The 24,128-nt window shown below is 50.4% G+C and overlaps 1 protein-coding gene across 5 annotated transcripts in view; it reads left to right on the top strand.

Moving 5' to 3' along the window:
* Nucleotides 1-19: 19 nt before the first annotated feature.
* Nucleotides 20-24,128, top strand: part of Pask (PAS domain containing serine/threonine kinase) — a 32,666-nt gene continuing 8,557 nt past the window's right edge. For 2 of the 5 annotated variants that reach the window (XM_048344381.1, XM_048344383.1), the window contains exons 1-12: nucleotides 20-639; nucleotides 3,263-3,498; nucleotides 5,710-5,942; nucleotides 6,616-6,786; nucleotides 8,474-8,614; nucleotides 9,115-9,249; nucleotides 11,224-11,484; nucleotides 12,852-13,002; nucleotides 14,098-14,251; nucleotides 19,203-20,617; nucleotides 21,615-21,796; nucleotides 22,456-22,623. In XM_048344381.1, coding sequence (XP_048200338.1) covers nucleotides 3,312-3,498; nucleotides 5,710-5,942; nucleotides 6,616-6,786; nucleotides 8,474-8,614; nucleotides 9,115-9,249; nucleotides 11,224-11,484; nucleotides 12,852-13,002; nucleotides 14,098-14,251; nucleotides 19,203-20,617; nucleotides 21,615-21,796; nucleotides 22,456-22,623 — 3,198 coding nt within the window. In that variant the 5' untranslated portion in view covers nucleotides 20-639; nucleotides 3,263-3,311. Of the gene's footprint in view, nucleotides 640-2,162; nucleotides 3,547-5,709; nucleotides 5,943-6,562; nucleotides 6,787-8,473; nucleotides 8,615-9,114; nucleotides 9,250-11,223; nucleotides 11,485-12,851; nucleotides 13,003-14,097; nucleotides 14,252-19,202; nucleotides 20,618-21,614; nucleotides 21,797-22,455; nucleotides 22,624-24,128 lie in introns of those variants that run through there. The other 3 variants (XM_048344382.1, XM_048344384.1, XM_048344385.1) reach the window with 3 other exon arrangements.

A 24,128-nucleotide genomic window follows, 5' to 3' on the forward strand; every position in this document is an offset into this window, starting at 1 on the left:
CCCGGAGCTGGAGCCGGGCGTGATCGAGGCCGGGCGGAAGCGGTGTTCCCGCAGCGCGTCGGAGCTCTCCGGGCTCTCTCGTGCCCACGTGCTGGGCTCGGAGGCGCGGCCAGTTGCACGTGCATCTCTGGCCTCGGGAGCCTCGCGGTGGGGTCTGCACGATGGGCCGGGCGGCCAGAGCGACTACTCTCTCCGGCTCCCGTGAGTCGTGTTCAGCGGACGCTCAGCTCCGGCGGGCCGGCTCCCGGGCGCTCCTCGGCCGCTTTCTCCGTCTCCGTTCCGCGCCCACCGCCTTGCGGACGCGGCCTCCAAGCGGCGAGCTGTGTGACGTTCACCCTCCCGATCCGACGACCGGATGAGACGGCGTCCAACCCACCGGCTAGGAGTCCGCCGGAGTCCCAGCCTTTTGGCTCCTCGGTGACGCCGTTGGAGGCGTCCGGTGCGTCCCTAGCAACCGTTTGCGCGGGCTCCGAGCTCGGGCTCTTCAAGTTCCGCCCACTCTCACACGTGGTTGGTCCGTAGCGCCTGTCAATCCGCGCGAGCCTTCCTGGGATTGGCCCACGGGCAAGCGCGCGCACCGGCTCCCTCAGCGTTGTGCAGCGGGCTGGGCTCGGCGATCCTCTCTGCTGTGACTCCCAGGTGAGACGCCCGTCCTCGAGTGGGGGACGGGGGGTAGTCGTTTCCGGGGGCTGCAGTTGGCCCGAGTCCTCGGCGGCGGGGCGCGCTGACCCTGCGTGCGGCCGGCCCTGGCCTCCGGGGCTCGGAGGGCAGCGCCGCCTCGGGCTGGCCCGGGCCCTCGGTGGCGGCGAGTTCCGGCCGTTTGACCCCGCCGGGTGGGAGACGGACACCCCGTGCCCCGTCTTCTCTCCTAGATCCGACTGTGTGCATTTCTCCCTTTCGTCCCTGGCTTCCCCTCCTCCTGGAAGGCGGGCCGAGCGGAGCCTGCGTCCGGCGCTCAGAGTTGCACCCCAGCGCTGGGGGTGAGCCTCGGCCTGCCGCCGCCCCGGGAGGGCTCACGCCCTGGGACCGGTCTCGATCCTCGCCGCTTTTTCTTTTCCCAGAGTGTGGCGGTGGCTGGCTCTGCAAACAGGGTGTTGTTTTGACTCAACTCCCTTACCCTGCACATCACACTCGGCCATTAGCCAGTTCGTGTCGGATTTTCTCTCGTGGGTGCCTTTCTCAACATTTTTCTGCCATTCTCTTTAAGACCTCAATTTCTAACCCGGATTATTGTAACTTTCCCTGTTTCTTGCCTCGACCTACACTGCCCCCGGAAAGGTTTGTAAAATGCAAGTCGAGTCGCGTTTTTCCCAACAGTTGACTCCGTTAGAATTAAATTTAGGGATAAATTCCGGACTGCCCAGGTCGGCCTAGGGGCTCTCCAGGCCTCTCTCCCCCTGCCCTGCTGCACACTGAACTTTTGGGCTTCTGTCTAGAAGTTTCTTCATTCATCTTCACTAGGGGCTGCAGTGCCTGCTTCCAGGAGACATTTGCGGATCATTCAGTCTGGGAGGTGCCTGTTGCTTCTACCCTTAGACAACAGCTGTCATCATTTGTGTATTCATTATAATGTCTTGATGGTAGTAGCAGGCCCAGGGCTCAGAATGTCTCTGACAGTGAAGAAAGCAATTGGGAGAGAACCCGCACATGTTTTCTCTCATATGGGAAAGCTAGAGGGAAAATACACTGGGACATAATAGATCATATAGGACTCTAAGCATGGACACATAGTGAGACCAAAGGAAGATACTCTTAGGGGAGGAACACAAAGGTACAATTCCTATGTGCTCCTTGATTATATAAAATAATTATCGAAATAAACTCCAGGAAATTGAAACAAGCATTTTTCTTTTGTTTGTTCATTTATCTGTCATTGTGGGTTATTTAGGGGCACAGAAAAGGAGGGACAAAGGATGAGCAAATGCAGCAGTGGTACTCACTAGATGCTCTTGAAAATGAACTATACACTTTGTAGGAAGGGATGGAAGGGAAAAACTGGGAGAGAGTGGAAAGGAGGAAGGGCATTGTCCAAAAAGAAATGTACTCATTTCCTGACTTGTGTAGCCATAACCCCTCTGTATATCACCTTAATAATAATTTTTTTGCCAGTCATGGGGCTTGAACTCAGGGGCCTGAGCACTGTCCCTGGCTATGTGAGGCAAGTGTTCTACCACTAAGCCACATTCCCAGCCCTAAAAGAATTTTTTTAAAGCTCAATTGGTGCCCAAACCCACAGAGGAAGGTCGATTCAGTGGTTTGAAGTTTTACAGGTCCAAATCCTCATTTTCTCGTATACTGTCCTGGTTGGCTCCATCCAGTGCTGGTTCTGCTCTTTGTTGTATATTGGCAGTGGGAGTGATTGAGGCTCTTTGCTTCCTAGTGTTCTGAGGTAGAGAGCGGGTTGCTGGACCACCCAGAAGAGCAGGAATGCTTTCAAAGAGGTTGCCCTTTCCTTGCTGGTGTTGGGTCTGGGTGGCTTTCCTTGTTCCTTGTGGAATCATAACTAGCAATGGGAATCCATTACATGTGACACCAACAAGTGCTGTCAGTGCTCAGCTTTGCATATCTACTCCTTGGAGCAGATTTAAAAATAAACAAAACTATTCCAAAACTGTAGGTCTGGACTTGCAAGTATTTCTGACTGACAATTGAGTAAAAATTAAACCTGTAAGAAATTAAGTGATTGATGTGTGAACCTATGAAGCCATACTGCTCTTAGGCTAGCTAGCCTTTTGCTGTTGACTGGTCAAGCTAGCCACAATGATGTTGGGATCTCCTTCCTGCCTTCCCTCATGGCTCCTTCCCACATAATTCTCCCCCCCCCCCTTTTTTTTCGGTCCATTTTAACTTATTGCCTTTCTGTACCTTCCAATGTATTTCTCTGGAAAAATACCTCTTAAAAACTTTTTTTTTTTGGTACCTGCTTTTGGGCTTAGGGCCCAGGTGCTGTCCTTGAGCTTTTATGCTGAAGGCTAGCCCTCTACCACTTGAGCCACAGCTCCATTTCTGGCTTTTTAGTGGTTAATTGGAGATAAGAGTCTCATGGACTTTGCTCTCCTGGCTGGCTTTGAACTGTGATCCTTGGATCTCAGTCTCTTGGTGCCAGGCTGGAAGAATTTCTCTTAGCACAACTTTGGGCTGACTATACTTACTGTGAAAGCTCTGACCTGGGATGTAGTTGTACCTGTGTCTTTTGTAAGGAGTCAGCTGTTCAGGCTGCCCTTGTATTGCTTAGGTCAATCAGGTGTCCTTTGACTTCTAGGTGAGGGCTGTTAGAGGCAGGAGCTTGGTGACTTGCCTTCTTGCTCCTCATGGAGGACAGAGGCCCGCCCACCTTTGATGAGGACCAGAGAATCCTGTCTAGGAGCCTCCATCTGCTGGAGAGCCCAGCTGCACAAGCCACCGCCGAGCCCAGCAAGCCCCTGTCCTCGGCTCACAGACACCTGAGCAGGAAGAATGGACTTTCCAAACTCTGCCAGAGCAGGATGGCACTCTCCGGTAATGACATTCTCATCATTATGGGCATCAGACTTGTAAACTGAAAAGGTACCGTGTATGTTTTCTTTTGTCCACTGAGAAGCTGGGCTGCACTGGTTGGAGAGGATCCTATGGTCTTTCCTGCCATCCATCTTCTCTGCTGGCTGGCTTGGCACATAGTGCCACTCTTCAGCATCAGTTGAATTCACTTCCGTGTTTCAGGACCAAATTGGAGTAGAATGTTCTTTCTTACTCATGGTGTGCCAGAGCACTGTCTTAAGCCAGGCTATACTCTAAGAGACTGCTGATTTAGCTCAGTGAGTACTGACTGTAGCAGGTGGAGGTGTTCTGCCTAAACACTATAGAGATAAGACTGAGGGCAGCTACCATCCTGAGCGGTGCTCTTCCCCCACAGCTGATTGATTTCTCTATGTGCCACTCTCCTGGACGGACATGTTTTGTGATTGGGGCTTGAGGCAACAAATTGCTTTTTTTGTGTGCTAGTCCTGGTACTTGAACACAGAGTTTGGGCACTGTCCCTGAGCTGCTTTTGCTCAATGCAAGCTCTCTACCGCTTGAGCCACAGCTTAACTTCTAGCTTTTTCTGTGATTAATTGAAGATAAGCGTCTCACAGACTTTCCTGCCAGGGCTGACTTCCAAACAGGATCCTCAGATGTCAGCATTCTGAGTAGCTAGGAATATAGCTGTGAGCCACCAGCACCTGGCAGCAAGTTACATAGGGCTTAAACTCCGAATGTGGGCACTGTCTTTGAGCTTTTGTACTCAAGACTAGTGCTCTACCCCTTTGAGCCACAGTGCCACTTTCAGTTTTCTGGTGGTTAGTTGGAGATAAGAGTTTCATGGAGGGCTGGGGATATGGCCTAGTGGCAAGAGTGCTTGCCTCGTATACCTGAAGCCCTGGGTTCAATTCCCCAGCACCACATATACAGAAAACGGCCAGAAGTGGCGCTGTGGCTCAAGTGGCAGAGTGCTAGCCTTGAGCAAAAAGAAGCCAGGGACACCCTGGCCCTGAGTCCAAGCCCCAGGACTGGCCAAAAAAACAAACAAGTGGAGGCTGGCACAGTTTCAGGGAAGGGGTGGGATCTGGTCTTGAGGTCATAGGTCTTTAGGTCATGGAGCAGCTTAATGGTCTGACGTCGTAGAATCTGGGCTGGGAGGTGAGCTTCTACTGGCATTGTCCATGCACATCTCTAGTGTGCTGACACCATATCCTGGTTTTAGGAAGAACTTTTCAGTGACTTCTAGGGCCAGCAACTACTGCCTGGGAAGAAAAGGGACCAAGGGTACAGCTAGGTGGCTGTGGTGGCTACCAATCCCAGAGTGGTGAGTGGGGCCATGTACTGAGATACTGTGTTCCTAGATGAAGATGCAGAGCAGAGAAGATGGAATGAGAGAGTAGTCCAGACTCAGGTCGTATGTGTTTGATTTCAAGCCAAAGGATGGAGCTAAGAAAGGGAGTGGGCTGTCGGTCTGGAGTGGGAGAGTCTGGGCTGTAGGTAGATGTAGGAGCTGACAGCACATTGATCTTCTAAGTGTTGGAAGGTACTGGTGGGGAAGGGGGGAGGAGGAAGGGGAGGAGCTTAGGTGCCTGCACCGGGCACTGTGGCCAGGGTGGGTTGTTAAGGAGGTGAATGGCCTGAGGCCCAGTGTTAAGGTAAGTGGAGTGGGTTGAAGACTGAGGACTGACTGCTGGGCAGAGTATTTGGTGCTGCTGAGAGCAGCTCCATTGGGGTGGTGAAATGAGCTGATGGAGGAGGCAGGAGGGTGCAGCAGGTAGCTCTGGGATGGCGGGAAATCGGCTGATGGTGGAGGCAGGAGGGTACAGCAGGTAGTTCTTGGATTGATGCTTTCTGGGAACAAGTGTCAGGGTGGTTGCAGCAGGGGCTGTGAGGTCTTGGAGTGACTGACATAGGAAAGGAGACATTTGTAAATAATAGGTCCCTGGTGGGGAGACAGGGCCTTAGAGTGTGACTTAGACAAGTTACTCTTGGGTCGTTTGCGTTTCTGAGAGGACATTGCTCTGTGCCACTGAGTGTCCAAGGGCTGTTCAAGTGCGGTTCACCCAGAAACAGAGTGCCTGTGTCAGCCAGCTCTGTGGATTCACCGAATCCTTGGGTCCCGTTCAGGCTGTGTGCTTTGCCTGTTTCAGAACTAAGTGCTTGGTAGCTGTGTAAGATCTAGAGCTTCCTTTCCCTTGTTTTCTTCTCCAGAGGACAGGTGGAGTTCCTACTGTCTGTCATCATTGGCTGCCCAAAACATCTGCACAAGCAAATTGCACTGCTCCACCGCACCTGAGCATGCAGACCTGGCTGGATCCATGGCTAGTACGTCTTGCTGCTCCCTGCTGAGAGGCTTGTCCTCAGGGTGGTCTGCGCCCCTGCTCCCTGCCTATGTGTACAACCCTAACAAGGCTGTCTTCACTGTGGACGCCAAGACCACAGAGGTACTGGCTTTGGTGTAAGGCCCAGCTGTGGCTGTGGCTTGGGGCTTGTACTCTAAACCTGGCACCTCAAGCAGAGGAATTTGTATCTTAAGTGTAATTAGTAGAGATTTGTTTAATCTGTATAGTAGCAAAGGAGATAAGAATTTGGAGAACTAAAGAACTAGTGGAGCTGGGGTATTGCTCAAGGGGTAGAAAGACCCCAGCAAGCATTGGGCCCTTCCTAGGTCCTGAGTTAAATTTCAGTTCCCATGCGGCAAATCAATCAAGACAAGTGGAATCTTCTTCTCAGGACAGAGGTTTGTGCATGCCCAAAGCAGACTTTAACAGATTGGCTCAACTACAGAAGTTAGGATGTCCAATGCTTGAATGAAATATGATTGCACCATGAATGTTTACATACATAATCTGACATTGTTATACTGGAACAAAGTTTTATGTCTTTCCCCATATTTTCTTCATAGTCTTGATTGTAACATGCCCAGATTGGCTGGGTAGTTGTTTCTGACCAGGTCCTAGGGCCATAGGGTATGAGCTCCTCATGAGAGAGCCCTGGATTTTGTGCTGGCCAGGGCAGGTCCCTGACCTGACTGTGCCTATGTTGTCCTTCTTGGTGTTTCCAGGAGTGTGGGGAAACGCTGGTGATCTGTGTCCTCTCTCCTCTGTGGCTCTTCAGATCCTGGTTGCCAACGACAATGCTTGCAGGCTCCTGGGATACAGCAGCCATGACCTGATTGGCCAGAAGCTCATGCAGTTCTTCCTCAAATCAGATTCTGCCATGATGGAAGCCCTCAGTGAGGAGCACGTGGAGGCGGATGGCCACGCAGCGGTGGTGTTTGGCACAGTGGTGAGCAGGCACCATGGGGCCTTTGGCTTCAGGGCAAGAGCAGCATGTGATGGGAAGGGCACTGACTTCTCCATCCAAGCTCCTGCTCTGAGCTGTGCTCTGCTGCATGGTGCAACTATAGGCACAATGGAAGATTCTGGAAGAGCTACATTATTGTGACTGGTTCTTACATCTAAATTCATACCTTGTGTCTGGTAGGTGTGTGGAGGGGCCAAGAATGCTTTCCCAAGATAGTTTATTGGTTTTGTTTTTGCCAGTCCTGGGGCTTGAACTCAGGGCCTGGGCACTGTCCCTAAGCTTCTTTTTGTTCAAGGCTAGCACTCTGCCACTTGAGCCACAGGTTGCCACTTTCGGCTTTTTCTGTTTCTGTGGTACTAAGGAATCAAACGCAGGGCTTCATGCATGCTAAGCAAGCACTCTACTACTAAGCCACATTCCCAGCCCCCTCCCTGGACAGTTTTGTTCCTGGTCCTAGTGCTTCTGGATCTAGCTGGGATGTTGACAAGCCGGGTCTGAGGTGTGAAACTCTGTGGAGTCTTTGATACCAAAGGAACAGAGTTAGAAATGGACAGAGTTAGAAAGTTACTGGTTCAAGAGACTGACTGCTACAAAGACACAATTACAGCATTAGGCATACCTTGACACCTATTTCTTTAGGAAATAGCAGGAGCTGCTTTGTTTTTTAGTGTTTTTTGTTGTTGTTTTGTTTTTTATTCTGATATGTTACCATGAGGCTGAGCATATTGGTTGGAGTTTTCCAGAGGAATAGAACCAGTAGAATATGTGTATAATTAAGGAGGATTAGTTGGATTGGAGGCTAGATAGTCCCATGCTGACAGTCTGCTTACTGAACAAGAGTGACATGAGAAGGGGACCATCTAAGGCTAAAGGAAGGCCCTGACGCTCTCTGGAGTGTCCCAAAGGTGAGTGCATCCAAAGGCTAAAGAAACTGGAGTTGGAGGACAATAATAAACACTGGCATCTCCCCTCCTTGTCTGCCTTTTCATTTTGTCTGGGCACCTGTATGTTGGATATACTGCCCACATTGAGGGCAGGCTTTCCCCACTTTCTTGGCCCGCACACCAGTTTCTAGAAACCTGCTCACCGATACACTCAGAAGTGTGATTTATTGATTTCCTAGGTGTCTCTCAATCAGGGTGACCTCCAACAATAGCCATCATGCCAAGGATTAAAAAAAATAAAAAAAAACCTGCATTGACAAAACATTCTCAGTCTGTAATACTACCTATTAGAAACATTGTTTATACTTTGCTAAATTTTCCTCCTCCTCTTCTTCTTCTTCTTCTTCTTCTTCTTCTTCTTCTTCTTCTTCTTCTTCTTCTTCTTCTTCCTTGCCAGTCCTCAGACTTGAACTCAGGGCCTGGGCACTGTCCCTAAGCTGCTTTTGCTCAAGGCTAGCACTCTACCACTTGAGCCACAGCACCACTTTTGGCTTTTTTTGTTTATGTGGTACTGAGGAATCGAACCCAGGGCTTCATGCATGCTAGGCAACCATTCTACCACTAAGCCACATTCCCAGCCCACTTGAACAGATTTCTGAGATGTAAGGCAGGTAAGCAGAGAGCGTGGTGAAGGCCTCTCCGTGATGGCCATCCAGCCTTGCTGGTTGTTGGACTCCCGGGGGCAGGCTCTGTGCAGCCCTGGCACAGCTTGTGTGCATCCACAGGTGGATGTCATCAGCCGTACTGGGGAGAAGATTCCAGTCTCTGTGTGGATGAAGAGGATGCAGCAAGAGCGTGGCCTGTGCTGCGTGGTGGTTCTGGAGCCCGTGGAGAGGATCTCCGCATGGGTTGCTTTCCAGAGTGATGTGAGTGTGTGTTCACTTCTCTACCACACAGCCCTGCTCTTAGCCAGCACCTCAGCCAGTGCTCTTTCTGCTCTCTGGTTGGGGAAGGAAAGCACCCAAGGTGTCTAGAGGTCTTCTCCAGGTGTGACCTTTACTAACTGTGCTCGGGCAAGGCACTCAATTGCACATGTCTCAGTCTCCTCATCTGTAAAATGGGGATGTAGACAAACTACTGATAGACTTGCTCTTAGACTCAGAATAGAGTCTATGCTGCAGACATTGCTTGCCTGTGAGCTGAGATGTGATTATTAGAGTCTGGCGTGGGCCTGGGATCCCGAAGGATGCGCTGTGCTCTCCGTTTTGGTCTTGTGAAACACCGTTTGCATGCTTGTTGCCCTTTGGATGCAGAAGTTGTAAGAGCAGTCTTGCTTTGAGCTTATAGACACTGAAGTGTGAGATTGAAAGCCAAGTGTGAGAAACTTTTTATTTGTAACACTTATGAGCACTGAGTTTTTCTCCAGGGAACCATCGCGTCCTGTGACAGTCACTTTGCTCATCTCCATGGGTTTGCTTCTGGGGAGGACGTGGTAGGGCAGCACATCACAGACCTGATCCCGTCCTTACAGCTTCCTCCTCCTGACCAGCAAATTCCAAAGGTAGGGCCCTGCATCTGTACCTTGACAACAGAAGCAACCCGGGATGGGACAGGTTCCAGGTCTCTGTGCTCCAGGGCTTGGTCAAGGGCTGGATCCTGTGCAGCCTCTTCAATACTGCTTGTATCTCCACGGTCTTCTCTGTAATGCAGAGCAGGGAGGACAGAGCTTCTCCTTGTGTGGTTAGAGTTCTCCAGACAGAGCCAGTAGGGTTCATGGGAAGAATTGTCTCCCACAATTACAAAGCCATCGGCAAGCGGAAGGCGTTAGGATGTTCCCTAAGTGTGATTCAGTTCAGGAACAAAAGTCTGAGAACACTGGGGGCTTTGGGGGTAAGTCCTGGGGATCAGAGGTTGGAGAGCCTGACTTCTGATGTCCACAAGCAGGAGAATGTTGGACCTTAGCTCCAGGAGTGAGAGCTCTGTTTTTATTCTTTGGCCCCTGGCTGACTACACAGCACTGCCCACACTGGGAAATACTTTCATATCTGGAAATATTTTCACAGATACACCCAGACATGAATCTTGGCCAGCTCTCTAGAAATTCCTGCATCTAGGCAAATCCATAGCTAATATCAGGTGGACAGTGGAGCCTCTATTCATAGTGGAGTCCTCAGACTTCCCTATTTCCCAACCAGCATGTGGGCTTCACGTGGGTGTGTGACTTTGGTGGATGTCACATTTGCACCTGTAGGAAGGGACTGACCAGACAGGTTTTGGTCACAATCACCTCTGCTGTGCAGACTGAGGAAAATCCCCTAGTTGGGATTCTCTATATTCAGCACCTCAAGTTGTTTCTAGGTGAAGCTTTACAGTTTTATGGGAAGCGGCCTGCCCAGTCTTTGTTCTCTCTGCCTCCTCTCTTCTGCTCTGAGGCAGCAGTCCCACGACTTGACAGCCTCACAGCTAGCAGAGCCTTAACTGGCACCTATGCTGCCTGGCAGCACTGCTGACAAACCATGGCATGTGTCCTGGAGTGGAGATGCACAGGAGAAGGTGTGTGTGAGTGTGAGGGATAAGCTACCATGCTTCTCAGTAACACATGGGGACGTGATAAGGGTCCTGTGTTTCTCGTTCCTGGAAAGCTCACTAGGGCTTGGGATCAGACAAGGTCCAACAGAATAGAGTCAGGACTTGTACTTTTGTTGGGAGAGCTGGGCCTGCGCTCTGGCTTGGACCAGGGTGCTGTTCTCATGGAGAGGGTGCTCCCTGTGCTCAGGATGGGAACAGATGAAGAACTGCCAGGCCTCTAGCACTGTCCTGTCCTTCATGAGCCCCCAAACAAAGGGCGGGCAAGAAGGTCTGAGTCTAGCTTGAAACCACTTCCCTGGATAGGAGCACTGCACTGGTGAAGTCTCAAATGGGAAGCCAAATGCAGTGCATGTTGTTGAAGCAGAGGCCACACTGAGAGATCTTTGTTGTGTGGGGGAGGGAAGTCAATATCCCCAGCTGGGGGGGGACAGAAAATAGGGTGAGGGGCTATGGCCACGTGCACTGGTGGTCCCTGGAGATACAGTCCAGAAGGACAAGGGCGGGAGAAGTACTGGCTCTTCCTCCCCTCAGACCCAGAGCCAGGGAGGGGATGCAGCCCCTGGGTGCCATGTACTGAGCCATGGTGGGGGAGGATTCAGTCGATGGAGCCATCTACCGTGCCATGGGGCGTGGAGGATGGGGGTGGATGCAGCCCATGGGACCATGTGCCCTGCTCCTTGGTGCTATAGACCTTCTTGGTAGGGTCCAGTTCCCTACCTAGCTTGTGCTTCATCCTCTCCAGGCAGCTCTTGACTGGTGCATGCCCACACACTGGCTGTTCTAGACCATGAGCCCTTGCTCCCCAACCCCAGCTAGTCCCTGGCCTGGGTGGAGCTTGGAAGAGCAGTGTGGGCGTGTGTAGATATATAGGGTGGAATTGGGGTCAGAAGCACTGTGGATCTGTGCAATATGCATGGAAGTGCTGAGCAAGGTGCTTGTCTTCCAGAGCCTCAAGATCCAGCGGTTGGTGGGGAGGGCCAGGGATGGCACCACCTTCCCACTGAGTCTGAAGCTAAAAGCCAGGCCCAGCAGTGAAGCAGCGGCTGAGGACAAGGTGGCCCAGGGCCTGGGTTACCACGCGTCAGTCTGGGTGTTCTGCACCATCAGTGGCCTTGTCACCCTCCTGCCAGATGGCACCATCTATGGCATCAACCACAGCTTTGCGCTCATGCTGTTTGGCTATGGAAAGACGGAGCTCCTGGGCAAGGTGAGGTTTGCCATCTGGCTTCCATCTACTCTTGGAAACTGGTCTGTGTATGTCACAAGGCCCTGTATCTGATGGGCTGGTCAGCTCTGGTCAGCTGTGGCTGGACTTTGGAGGGACCTTAGACCCAGGAACAGGAGCCCCGCTCACAGCCACCCAACTTGCTTCTCTTGCTCCTCCCTCAATGGCCACCCTCGTATCATCTCCTGGGTCATTTCAGAGGAGAGAGAAGAGTACTGTTCCCTTCCTGTGTACTGTGGAGTTCTGACTGGGCTTGTCTACCCCCCTGAGTGTTGAGTGTTGGAAGAAAGGGTTTCTTCACTTCCCTCTGCTGATTGGGCATTGGACATCTACCTGCCCAGAGCCAGGCCACTGGATTTAACTGCCCCCTTTTTTATTCAAACCTATTTGAGGCAATCTCATTATGTCTAAATAAACCGCCACAAATAGTGTTTAAAACACCTAAAATCAGGGCTGGGAATGTGGCCTAGTGGTAGAGTGCTTGCCTAGCATGCATGAAGCCCTGGGTTTGATTCTTCAGCACCACATAAACAGAAAAAGCTGGAAGTGGTGTTGTGGCTCAAGTGGTAGAGTGCTAGCCTTGAGCAAAAAAGAAGCCAGGGACAGTGCTCAGGCCCCTGAGTTCAAGCCCCAGGACTGGCAAAAAAACACACACAAAAAACCCAACCCTAAAATCATGTGATTTGATCATGACTCAGCTTTCTAGGTTGGGCTTAGCAGCAGCAGCATTTTTCTTCATGTGGTGTCAGCTGGCATGCCCGCTGGCTGAGCATAATGTCTATGGAGCCTCAGTTGCTTCAGTTCCTGGCATGGGTGTGGGTTGGCCATTCCTGGCTTCCAATGCCAGCATCTCAGCCTCCGAAGCTATGCAGAGGACTGACTGCGTAGTTCCCACAGGCCTTCCTTATCAAGGGGGTCCCAGTGGTGGTCCTGGGCCCACCAGGAGGTGCCCATGAGTTGAGAGACAATGTCTATTGGATCACCTCCTGGCCCCAGTGAATGTGCATCAGTGTCTTCTGGCCGGTGAAGCCAGACGCAGGCTCCCAGTTCCAGGCATGCATGAGGTCAAAGACCAGACATCTGCCCGGAGGTCATTTGGATGTTATAGCTTGTCTTGGAGTTTGTTAAATTTTCCTTTTGCATAAAAGAAATGAAAAAAATCATGAGTTACTCATTGAGTTCCTGAAAGTCTTCAGGTTGGTCAAAGCATCTTGACCAGAAGTGTTTTTTAACTTTAGGAGACAAACTGCCCAAGGCTTGCTCCCATTTTCATTTCTTCTCCAGAAAGATGGGCCACTGGGTCAGAACGGATCCTGCTGGGTTTTCAGATGTCCTGCTTTATTCCGTAGAATATCACTTTCCTGATTCCTGGCTTTTATCACTACATGGACCTTGCCTATGACAGTTCTATACACCTGCCAGATCTGACCAACTGCTTGGACATTGGCAACGAGAGTGGGCCTGTGGAGTCAGGCTTGGACCTGGCCAGTGGTACCCAAAGTAAGACTGGTGTCCCAAACCCCAGCATTCCCATAGCCATTCAGTCCCATAGACCCATGCCTCAGTGGCCTGGGGAAGGACAGAAGCCACTGATGGCCCAGAGGCTCAGGTGCTGGGGCACAGTGAGCAGGCTATAGTTTTCTGGCTTGCTGTTTCTCTCTGTCCCTCTCAAGCTTTCTTGTTTGTACATAGAAGAGACTTCAATACGTTCTTGCAAATAGATGATCATAGAGAAAGGGAATAGAAAGTCCTCCAAGTGGTGCCAGCGTCTGAGAAACAAGTATTTTTAAAAAAGAGATTTTATGTAACTTCATGTAGGACAACATTGAATTGCTATAACATTTATATTCCTGAGTTAAGTATTCCTAGCATATTTGATTATCCCCCATAGTTTTTTTTTTTTTTTTTTTTGGCCAGTCCTGGGCCTTGGACTCAGGGCCTGAGCACTGTCCCTGGCTTCTTCCCGCTCAAGGCTAGCACTCTGCCACTTGAGCCACAGCGCCGCTTCTGGCCGTTTTCTGTATATGTGGTGCTGGGGAATCGAACCTAGGGCCTCGTGTATCCGAGGCAGGCACTCTTGCCACTAGGCTATATCCCCAGCCCCCCCCCCCCATAGTTTTAATTTAGCACTTTTAATCACATATTGCTAAGTCCCTGTTATGCGAAGTCTTAGGGTAGTGGTTTGTGGAGGTAGTGTGAGTGCCAGCCCTATATCCCAAGGCACCTCCCTTGGTCAGAATACAGAAGAGAGTGGGTCCCCAACACCCCCCAAAGCCAGTGTCTAGTACCCTGGGCTTCCCTAGGTCATGCAGGGGCCTGTGAGTTCAGGCAAAGCAGCATGGCAGGGTGTCGGCAAGATCTCTGCCCTTCTGTAGAAGGAACAGAGGCGAGGGAGACAGAGCAAGTGAGAGATGGACAAATCTGGCAGAAAGCAAAGTGTGCATTGTGCTGTGTGTATCTTCCTATTGGTAGGTGTGCTCAGCTCCTGCATGGATGGGTGCAGGGTCTTCAGGGAGCTCTGAGGCAGGCAGGCAGGAGGGCCCAACCAGCAGGGAGTGCCAGGACATAGAAAACCCTCTCTTGTGTTGCTCTTAGATCCAAGGGACAATGTGGTGCTTGATCAGGACCATGTGCTCCCCCAAGAGGAAACTCTGAAGCTGGTGGATAGACAAGAAGTCCCTGCCAAGACTCAGATGCAGATGGAGACTATGTGTCAGCCTTCCTCCCGTTCCTCTGAGCCCTCCTTGAGGTAAGTGCCCGAGTGGGAGGTTGACAGTTACTAAATGCCAAGGTAGGGGTAGGCAAAGGAGAACACTCTAGAGAGTGATGTTGACAGTAGCAGCTACTGTGCATTGAGCTTTGTCCATGCAGTACCAGCTGCTTCCTGGTTTCTCAGCTGATTCCTCACAACCTCCTTGAGCAGGTTCCATGACATCATGAATCCGATGTTCTCATCTCATGGATAAGGAAGGGTGCTCTTGAGCATTCAGGAAAATGAGGTAGATTTTAGAGAACTGAGCCAAATACAGCCTTACACTTTTGAAAAGCCTGGCTGGCTTTAAGTAATGATCCTCAGATCTCAGTTTCCTGAGTAGCTTGGATTACAGACGTGAGTCACTGGCAGCACTCCTCAGGGCCTCCTTTTTGCTCAACATCCACACTACCCTAGGCCAGAGTGTAGGTCAGAGTTTCTGCCCTTAAACTTTATCTGTACAGTTTCTCTGTCTGTGTTCTTTGTTTACTATTGTATTTTTGAGATTTAACCAGATTATTTTATCTGACTTAAAATTGTTCAAGAAATATTCCCGGTGCCAGGCACCAGTGACTCATGCTTGCAATCCTAGTTACTCGGGAGGTAAAGACCCAGAGGTTTACTATTAAAAGCCACGCTGGGCAGAAAAGTCTGAGAAACTCCATCTCCAGTTAACCAGGATGTATGACTCAAGTGGTAGAGCACCATCCTTGAGCAAGCAAGCCAAGTTGATTGTGAGGCCCCAAGTTTAAGCCCTTTTGAAATATTCTTAAAATATTCTTGAATTATTCAACTTTAAGCCCAGAACTTAAAAAGTTCCCTTTCCCTTCTCCTGACTTTAATCTTGTTCTTAGTTTAGGGGGTACTGTTAATGGAATCTTCCAGACGCTAAGCAAGTTAATATAAGCATGTATTATTCATTTACTTGTGTGTGTGTGTGCATGTGTACTGTTGCATACTCCTTCAAATCACACTCTATATATTCTTCTAAGGTGTGTGTGTACCTGTATATGTTCTTGTGTGTTTTGACCATCTTCCTGTGTGGTGACTCTAATTGTGCTCATGTTTTTCTAGAGGCTGATAGTTCAGTGTTTACTTCATTTACCTTATCTCCCTTCCTTTTCCCGTGTAGCTGTGGGGTCTGCTTTGTTGGAGTGAGCGGAGTAGAGTGGCCAGGCTCTCCTGTTGTATTCTGCAGAGGGGAGGCCAAGTCTCCCCTATACAGTGGATCTATGAAGCCAAGATGGGTAATGCTCTTCAGGTGTCCAGGCACTACCTGGGGTGTGCACTCATGCCAGTTGCTGTTTCCTTGCCAGGGTGTCTGAGGGACTGTTTCTCAGTGGCAGTACGTGGTGTTCTGCTCTTGTGCTAGCAGCTCACCACTGGGCCAGAGCAAAGCATCTTCTGGGACTGGTGTATTATATTAGGAGGTAGTTGCACTTGATTGGCCAGTTCCTGTTTTCTTATTTTTAGATCTCATGTCTTTTAAGAACTTTGCTAGCATCAGCTATACATGTCATAGTTATCTATAGAGAGCCCTTCATTCATTCATCCACCTACCTCTTCAGTCACTCACTCCATTGTGTTTTCAACAAATAGCCTTCAGATGACCTGAAGGCTTATACCTAGCCTCTTCAGGAAAATACGTGAATGCAGTAAGAACTATCAAGGTCAGGAATGGTGTCGGGAGGAAGTGTGAGATGTATGTTGTTGGGGCTATCAGGTGCTTCCCCAGAAGCTACCTCTAATCTGGGGACTCATATGAGCTTAGTCTTACTGTTTGTTTGTTTTTTGTTATTTATTTATTTGTTTGTTTATTTATTTATTGGCCAGTCCTAGGCCGTGAACTCAGGTCCTGAGCACTGTCCCTGGCTTCTTTTTTTTTTTTTGCTCAAGGCTAGCACTCTGCCACTTGAGCCACAGCGCCACTTCTGGCCATTTTCTGTATATGTGGTGCTGAGGAATTGAACCCAGGGCCTCATGTATACGAGGCAAGCACTCTTGCCACTAGGCCATATTCCCAGCCCCAGTCTTACTGTTTTTAGTGAATTGATGTTGCACCTGAGTAGCCACTAGCCTTTGGGCCAGGTAATAAGAAAAACTCCAAGTGAAGTGTTCAGATGGTATTGTGGACTGTGTGTGTGTGGTGCCCAGGTGGCACAGGGCTCATTGGAGCCACATCTCCCTCCTCTCCTCCACAGTGGCCAGATTCCAGGGATGATCATGCCTAGCTGTCAGGGCACCTGATGAATGTCTTTTTCTTTCTCGCTGGGTTGCTATCACTCTAAAAATCAGGATTCTACAGGTTTAAATACTTAAAGTAAATTAGTTATATCAGTTATGTGGGGAAGGGGTATTTATCGTTATATTTACAACACATGCTTACACTGCATCCCAATCAATTTGACCCCCTCTATCACACTTCCTGTGCCTTTCCTTGCAAGAAATAATGTCCTCTTGGAGTTAGAGGCATGGCTCAGTTGGTAGAGCCAATGAGAAAAAGCATCAGGTACCCAGAAAGAAAGGAGGGAGGGAGGGAGGGAGGGAGAGAGGGAGGAAGGAGGAAGGAAGGAAGGAAGGAAGGAAGGAAGGAAGGAAGGGAGGAAGGAAGGAAGGAAGGAAGGAAGGAAGGAAGGAAGGAAGGAAGGAAATAAGGAAGGAAGGAAGGAAGGAAGGAAGGGAAGGAAGAGAAGGAAGAGAGGGAGGGAGGGTCCCTAACAGGCCCTTGGTGGTCAAACTTTCTGCACAGACAAGATACTCCTACAATATGAGTTTTCAGAAGCCTGCAGTAGTGATATGACTGTCCCTGTCTGTTGAGATTTACCCCAGCAGGAGACTTCAGACCTTTCCACAGTCCAAGAGCAGCCAGGTCCTGTGGCTTGCTCATGCCTGTAATCCTACCTACTCAGGAGACTGAGATCTGAGGGTTGAGATTAGAGACCAGCAAATAAATCTTTAAGACACTTTATGTTCAGCTAACTGACAAAAAGCCAGAAGTGGGGGTGTGTTCAAGTGATGAATATCAGCCTTGAATAAAAAGCCAAGTGAGAGTGTAAGGCCCTGAGTTCAAGCCCCAGTACTGCCTCACACACACAAATCCCAGAGGGTTTTGTGAGGTAGGGCTGTGGACATGAGTGACCGTAGAGGAATGTGCACACTGTCACCCTCTAGTCATCAGCACCACTCAGAGAGGCTGAGGGAAATTTCACAGCTGTACTGGGGCCTTGACTAGGTCTTCTAAACGTTGAACACCATGCCGACTTTATAGCAAAGGCTCTGGCCCCACAGAGTATGTGTCTTTATTGATATCCATTCCTGTGGATGACACAGGCTGGTCCCCGGACAGTGAGGGAGGGGAGGGGAGATTGGGTGCGTGGAGACACTCCTTGGCTTTGGCTGACCTCTGCAGACTCTTGCCCCTCACTGCTGCTTCCCTGGAAATCCCTGCTTCTCCTGGATCTCTGCTCACACTGCCCATAGCACATCCTTATGTGGACCTTTCTCCTTCCGTCTGTCTTCATCCCCAGACAAGGCATGGTATGATCTGATCACCAAGTACCTGGCCTTGGGTGGTTAGTTGTATGGATGCTGTGTCAGATGGACTGGTGGAGGCGGGTTTGTGTTTCGTGGCTTATTCTGTCTGTGCCATGCTGTAGCCTCATCCCTGATCCCCTTGTGCAGTTGGGGTGCCAGCCTTCACTGAGGGTTGACTTTCCAGGCACTAAGAGAATGGATGGTGTTCCCTTCCCTTCTCACCTCCTCAGGCAGCTACTGAGACATCCCTGTTGCTACCTGCAACCAGGGACAGCACGATGGGATACCGGGGCCAAAGAAATGAGAAAGAGCAAGAGAGCGAGAGCGAGGGGGTGGGGTAGGAAAGGGCATGCTAAGAGGTCCAGCACTCACCAGCTTCTGAACCCTGAGCTCCTATTAGCAAGCTTATTTATTTAGTTCAGTACAGGAGAGGTGACTATGGGTGCATGCAGAAACTAGAGTATTAGTCTATCTTGTGATTTCAACTGTTAGCATGAGATATAGTTTGTATACATAGTGATAATTGACTCCCTTATAGTTAGGGAGCAGAGGGGGAGTGATAAACATTTAACCATAACACAGACATTCATGTTATCTCCAAGGTCTCAAGCTTTTAGGGTCCAAACAACTCTAACTTAAATACACTTGGGGTAGTAACTTATACATTTGTCTTGCCTTGTATGTTTGACCTTTCCAGAGTCCAGTTCTCAGCCTTCTGAGTGCTGTTGAGACGGCCTTCCAGCCTCTTAACCCCTTCCTCATCTCACAGCTCTGTTCCAGAGTTCCCTGCACATCCCCCCTGCCTGTGAGCCGACCATGGCAGGCAGCCTGGGGTAGCTGGAGGCCCTGCTGGGGCTGAGCTGAGCAGCAGCATAGGTGACAGCCAGCAGCCTGGGGTAGCTGGAGGCCCTGGTGGGGCTGAGCTGAGCAGCAGCATGGGTGACGGCAGGCATCCTGGGGTAGCTGCAGGCCCTGCTGGGGCTGAGCTGAGCAGTAGCATGGGTGACAGCAGGCAGCCTGGGGTAGCTGCAGGCCCTGGTGGGGCTGAGCTGAGCAGCAGCAGGGTGACGGCAGGCAGCCTGGGGTAGCTGCAGGCCCTGCTGGGGCTGGGCCCAGTGGCATGGCTGACAGCAGACGCTCGGCTTGGGGTAGCTGGAGACCCCTTTTTGTGATGGGGTACTGACTAGTGCTCAACATGTAATCCTGGACCATAGCCCAAGGGCTTTAAGTAGTGTTCTTTGATGCATCTTTGGTAAATGTGGTTTATTTATATTTATGAACAGGTTTTATTTTTTTTTAACTTAGTTGCAGAGTTTGATCTCTGTTGTAAATCTGTTAAATTCTCTGTACTTGTCTGTAATAGGAGAGTCTGGTCCTGTTGCTACTTCTGTGACTTCTGAATTCCTATCTGCAGGGGGGACAGTGTTCCAGAGGATAGCCTCCCGGCCTACAGTGGACAGTCATCACCCTACCAGCAACAAGACCTACCAGCGGGAAGTCCTCCAGTCCATACTGAACAGACAGTATCTGAGAAACAACAAGAAAGCCCACCACCCCAAGACGAGGGTGTGTTGCCTGAGGAGCAGCGAGATACCCCAGAAGGAGGCCCGCTAGCCCACAGTGACCAGCTGTCGCCTGTGGAGCAGCACATCCCCATCCCGGGCAAGGAGAATCCAGTGGAGGCAGAGATCTCCAGGCAAGTGCTTCTGGGAGAAAGCAGATCTCAACCAGTGGATGCAAAACTGTTTGCTTCTCGTGCAGATTCAGAGCCTCTGCTCTTGGCAGAGGACAGAAGCAGCAGCGTGGACTTGTGTGGTCTGCGTCAGGAAGCTCAGTGGGAGCTTCTGGGAATCAGCAATCCCAGTAGCCCCAACGCTTGGGCTGATGCAACCATGCCTGAGCCTCATGCTACAGGACAGCCGGCAGGAGGGGGCTTCCCCATGCACTGTCCTCGGTACGCAAGTGAGTGGGTCCTGCAGCAGCGAGCTCAGGACTTGGTCCCCAACCCCCCCGGAATGGCAGGTGTCTCTCTCAGGGAGCCAACTCTAGATGAGCAGTGGCTAGGAGTGAAGAATGACCGAGAAGAGCTACAGACTTGCTTAATTAAAGAGCAGCTGTCTAAGTCGAGCTTTGCGGGCACACTGGGCATCTCCTATATGGAGCTTGTTCCTGCTGAGCACCCACCCTTTGCTACTCCTGTGTCCTTCTGTGATCTTGGAGGCACAGACCTCCACAGCAGCCACCTGGGCAGCTCCTCGGCCTGCTATGCCTTGGCCACCGATCTCCCTGGCGTCCTGGAGGCCGTGGAGTCCCAGGAGGACAATGTGAATTCTTATTCCTGGAATCTCAAGGAACTCTTTCTCAGTGACCAGACAGAGCGTACTTCATCGAATTGTTCTTGTGCTACTTCTGAGCTCAGTGGGACACCCTCTCCTTCGGTGGTGGGATCTGATTTAGACATGAATGGTCTCCACAGGCATAGCGCAGGTACTCTGGGCGACCGAGAGCTGTTGCTACTGACTGGCACCTACTCCAACCTTAGCGAAGGCCAACTGGACCCACAAAGCCTGGAACGCAATCCAGCAGAACCGTCTGAGATTTCCTTAGAGCCTACCAAATACTATAAAGCTAGTGACCGAGAAAGCTCCGGCTGCCTCCTTGGTATACCAGACACCAGTCCAGACGCCAAGTGCCCCGTAGTGGAGGAGCCCAGGCTGAGTGCCCAGGTCACCTCAACCCCCATGACCTCCGGGGCTGCCGACCTGAAGCCCGAGATCCAGGAGGGCACCTACCTGGGGAGCTGCTTCCACCGGGATGGCCTGCGACTGAGTATGTCCCCATCCCTGTGGGGGAGGGCAGTGCACTGTCCCCAGGCACAGGCCATCAGGGGTGCAGAGGGGTCTCACTTCCAAAAGAGGAGGTTGTCTTATCATCTCCTCTTGGAGATGATGGTTACAAATGTTGTTTGCCTGAAGAAGCCAGGTCACAGTCCAAGCCACCCTCCCGGGCACCCAGGCAGGGCACCTTGTTGGAGTCTGTCCCTGTCCCTCCGGTTCTCCTGATCCTTCCAGGTCACATTGGACTGGATAGGCTGTGTGGGTGTGACCCAGGCAAGGTGTTGACAGTCCTCAGGATTTTTGGTGTCAGGATGCTCCGGACTCTTCAAAGCCCCTTGTGAAGGGGGCTTGATGATCAGAATGACTATTATTCTGTTGGTCTTTCCTCTACTCCCAGTTAATAGCTGCATGTTAGCTGAGCTTTTGTTTCCATATTGTTGATTTTGCTATGTGGATTATTATGACTTTCCCTGAATAAAATAATATAACATTTTATTTATAGAAATCCTAGAAAACATAAAGAGAACAAAAATCAGTCATAACAGCAGACCCTGCCAAACACATACTACGTTTGTCTTGGTGTCTGCCTAGGAAGCTTACTCATATACAGCAATACTGGTTGCTTCCTGAAGGCCTAAGCATGTATGTGTTTAAGGTTAAAGTAGCTCTATGTAACTAGAACATGTATTCATGCATGTGGCTTTAACCTAAACCATTCACCTTAATTAAGCCTGTCTGTCACCTGCAGGCAGAGGTCCTACTCTGCCTTGGCTTTCTGACTTGGGGTGTCCGCAGCTCCCCCGAGGACATCTCTTGATTTCTGGATGGCCATGATAAGTTTCTTGCTCTCTAAGCCCAGGAGCCATTCATTCCATACTGGCTGCTGTGTAGCTTTCTGTTGTTCCAGGGATGGGCTGTGGGCTTTTTTAACAGAGTGATGTCATCTAGTGAGGTGGTCTGCCATGCCTCCTGGCCCTGTCACCCTCCAGGTATACAGTTTGAAGTGAAGCGGGTGGAGCTCCAGGGCTCTGCAACTCTGTTCTGCTGCTGGCTAGTGAAGGACCTCCTGCAGAGCCACCAGGATTCTGCCACCAGGACCCGCCTGCTCCTTGCCAGTCTGCCCGGCTCCACGCACTCCATCCATGATCTCTCCCGATCCAGCCCCGGAGAGGTTGGTACCTGCTGTCAGCTCAGTCCTGTGTTTGCGTTTCACTGTGCTGCAGACTTGCAGTTGGCATTGCTGTCGTGCTTCGTTTCTCTTGGGTGTAGGGTCCATTTGTGGCTTTTTAAATTGTCTTCTGATATGTAAATATATACCATGTAAGTATAAAGTAGAGGTAAATATAAAGTAGAGTTAGGGCTCCCCCTTTTCCTTCCCCTCCCTCTCCCCCTCCGTCCCTCTCCTTCTCTCCCTTTCCCTTTCCCTCCCTTTTTTTTTGGGGGGGGGGGGTTAGACTTTTCTGCTCAGGCTGTCTTTGAACCACAATCCTCAGATCTCAGCCTCCTGAGTAGCTAGGATTACAGTGTGAGTCATCAGCCCCTGACACAGGTACAGGACTTTGAGGCAAGCACTCTTGCCACTGGACCATATTCCCAGCACAGGTACAGGACTTTAAATCTGAGGATGTCTCATGTGTGCGGTGGGGTAAAACATGAGTGACACATTTGGATTGATGGGTCAAGGCTGCCACAAGGCGAGGGTGAGAACCTCAGGTGGGCACAGGGAGAAGGGACAGCATGGATGTGCTATCGAGCACTGAGACAAGGTGATGCCACGTGTCTCTGGAGCAGTGGCCTGGGATGCTCCAGCTCTTTCTTTTGCATTTGCAGGTGCTCAGAGCCAAGCCTTGGTTTGAGGACCCTCCAATGCCTGCAGAGCTGGAGGGGCTGGCGGCCTGTGAGGGCGAGTACTCCCATAAATACCACACCCTCAGTCCACTTGGGAGCGGGGCCTTCGGCTTTGTGTGGACCGCCATGGATAAGGAGCAAAACAAAGAGGTGCGGTGGCTCTGGGATGGAAGGGTGCCAGCCTGGAGTCTTCTGCTCCCTAAATTGTTTTTTTTTTATTATAACTTTTTTTTTTTGCTAGTCCTGGGGCTTGACCTCAGGACCGGAGCACTGTCCCTGGCTTCTTTTTGCTCAAGGCTAGCACTCTACCTCTTGAGCCACAGCACCACTTCCGGCTTTTTCTGTTTATGTGGTGCTGAGGAATTGAACCCAGGGCTTTGAGCATGCTAGGCAAGCACTCTACCACTAAACCATATTCCTAGCCCTAAACTGGTTTTTTTTTGTTTTTGTTTTTGTTTTTTTAATGAGACAGGTGGAATCCCCTGTGCAGAAAAAGAGACCACAGCCTGGCCTGTGGTGGTTTAACTACAATGTACATGCTGACCCTGAGGTGACAGTCCTGTTGTGTCCGACTTAGACTTTGCTCCTAGCAGGCTTCTGGGCACTAACCAGGCTTGGGGCTGTGATAGCATCACCAGCCCACATGGGGCTCCCTTGTGTTTGTAACTCATGCCTGCTCTTCTCAGCCATTCTGGTAGGTTCCCTCGGTGCCTTTGAGGCCTGTCCTTCTATCCTGCATGTTTCTCTTAACATTGGACCCATTAGGATCCATGTCCTCTTGACGTAGGCATTTTGTGTTTGGGGAATTGAGTTGTGGTACTCAGCCTCGTCCCCCTTTGCATGGAATACGGTTGGCCTGCCTCTGTAGTTTTCACTTGTTGCTGGGACATAGCAAAGATCAGGATTTGAGTTAGGCATCACAATCTTCCTGGTGATAATCCTTTGTACCCATTCCTCAGCATGGCAGTTTGGGCTTCATTGCTATTTGCTTCTTACCTTCTCTCCTGCTTTCCTGTCGTGGTGACCAGGGCCCAACACTGTTACTTGAGAGGCCGGCCTGCATGGGACCCCCGGGCTTCCACCAGCCACCATGACTATTTGAGGATGTTAGGTTTAATTTTAGTCCATTAGTTTCAATTTTGATTTGTTTTTTAAGAGTGAGTGTTGATTTCTGTCAGGTGATCTGGATGTCTTTCCATCATTTATGATGATGATTGTGTCCTTTCAGTAACATAATGGGTGACACCCGTCAACTTCCTTACACATACGTGGACTTGGCCCTTGGTTGTAATACTCTTCACATGTTGCTGACATGGATTAGCTGATTTACTTAAAGAATATTTTTTCTTTTTGATCACTTGTGGGGCTTGAACTCAGCCTAGGTACTGTCTCAGAGCTTTTTCACTCAAGGCTAGTGCTCTACCACTTTGAGCTACACTACCACTAAGAATATTTTTTCACTAACATTTATATGAGTTTATGTTGGTTTTGTTTTTGATGTTAACATAATGTGAGACCTGGGATGAACACTTTGAGTGCCATGTCTGGACACTCAGATTATATCTGTTGATTTGTCCCTTGGCCATCCTAATTCTTTTTTTTTTTTTTTTTTTTTGGCCAGTCCTGGGGCTTGGACTCAGGGCCTGAGCACTGTC

This window comes from Perognathus longimembris, chromosome 4 (assembly GCF_023159225.1).
Source record: "Perognathus longimembris pacificus isolate PPM17 chromosome 4, ASM2315922v1, whole genome shotgun sequence".
Lineage (NCBI taxonomy): Eukaryota > Metazoa > Chordata > Mammalia > Rodentia > Heteromyidae > Perognathus > Perognathus longimembris.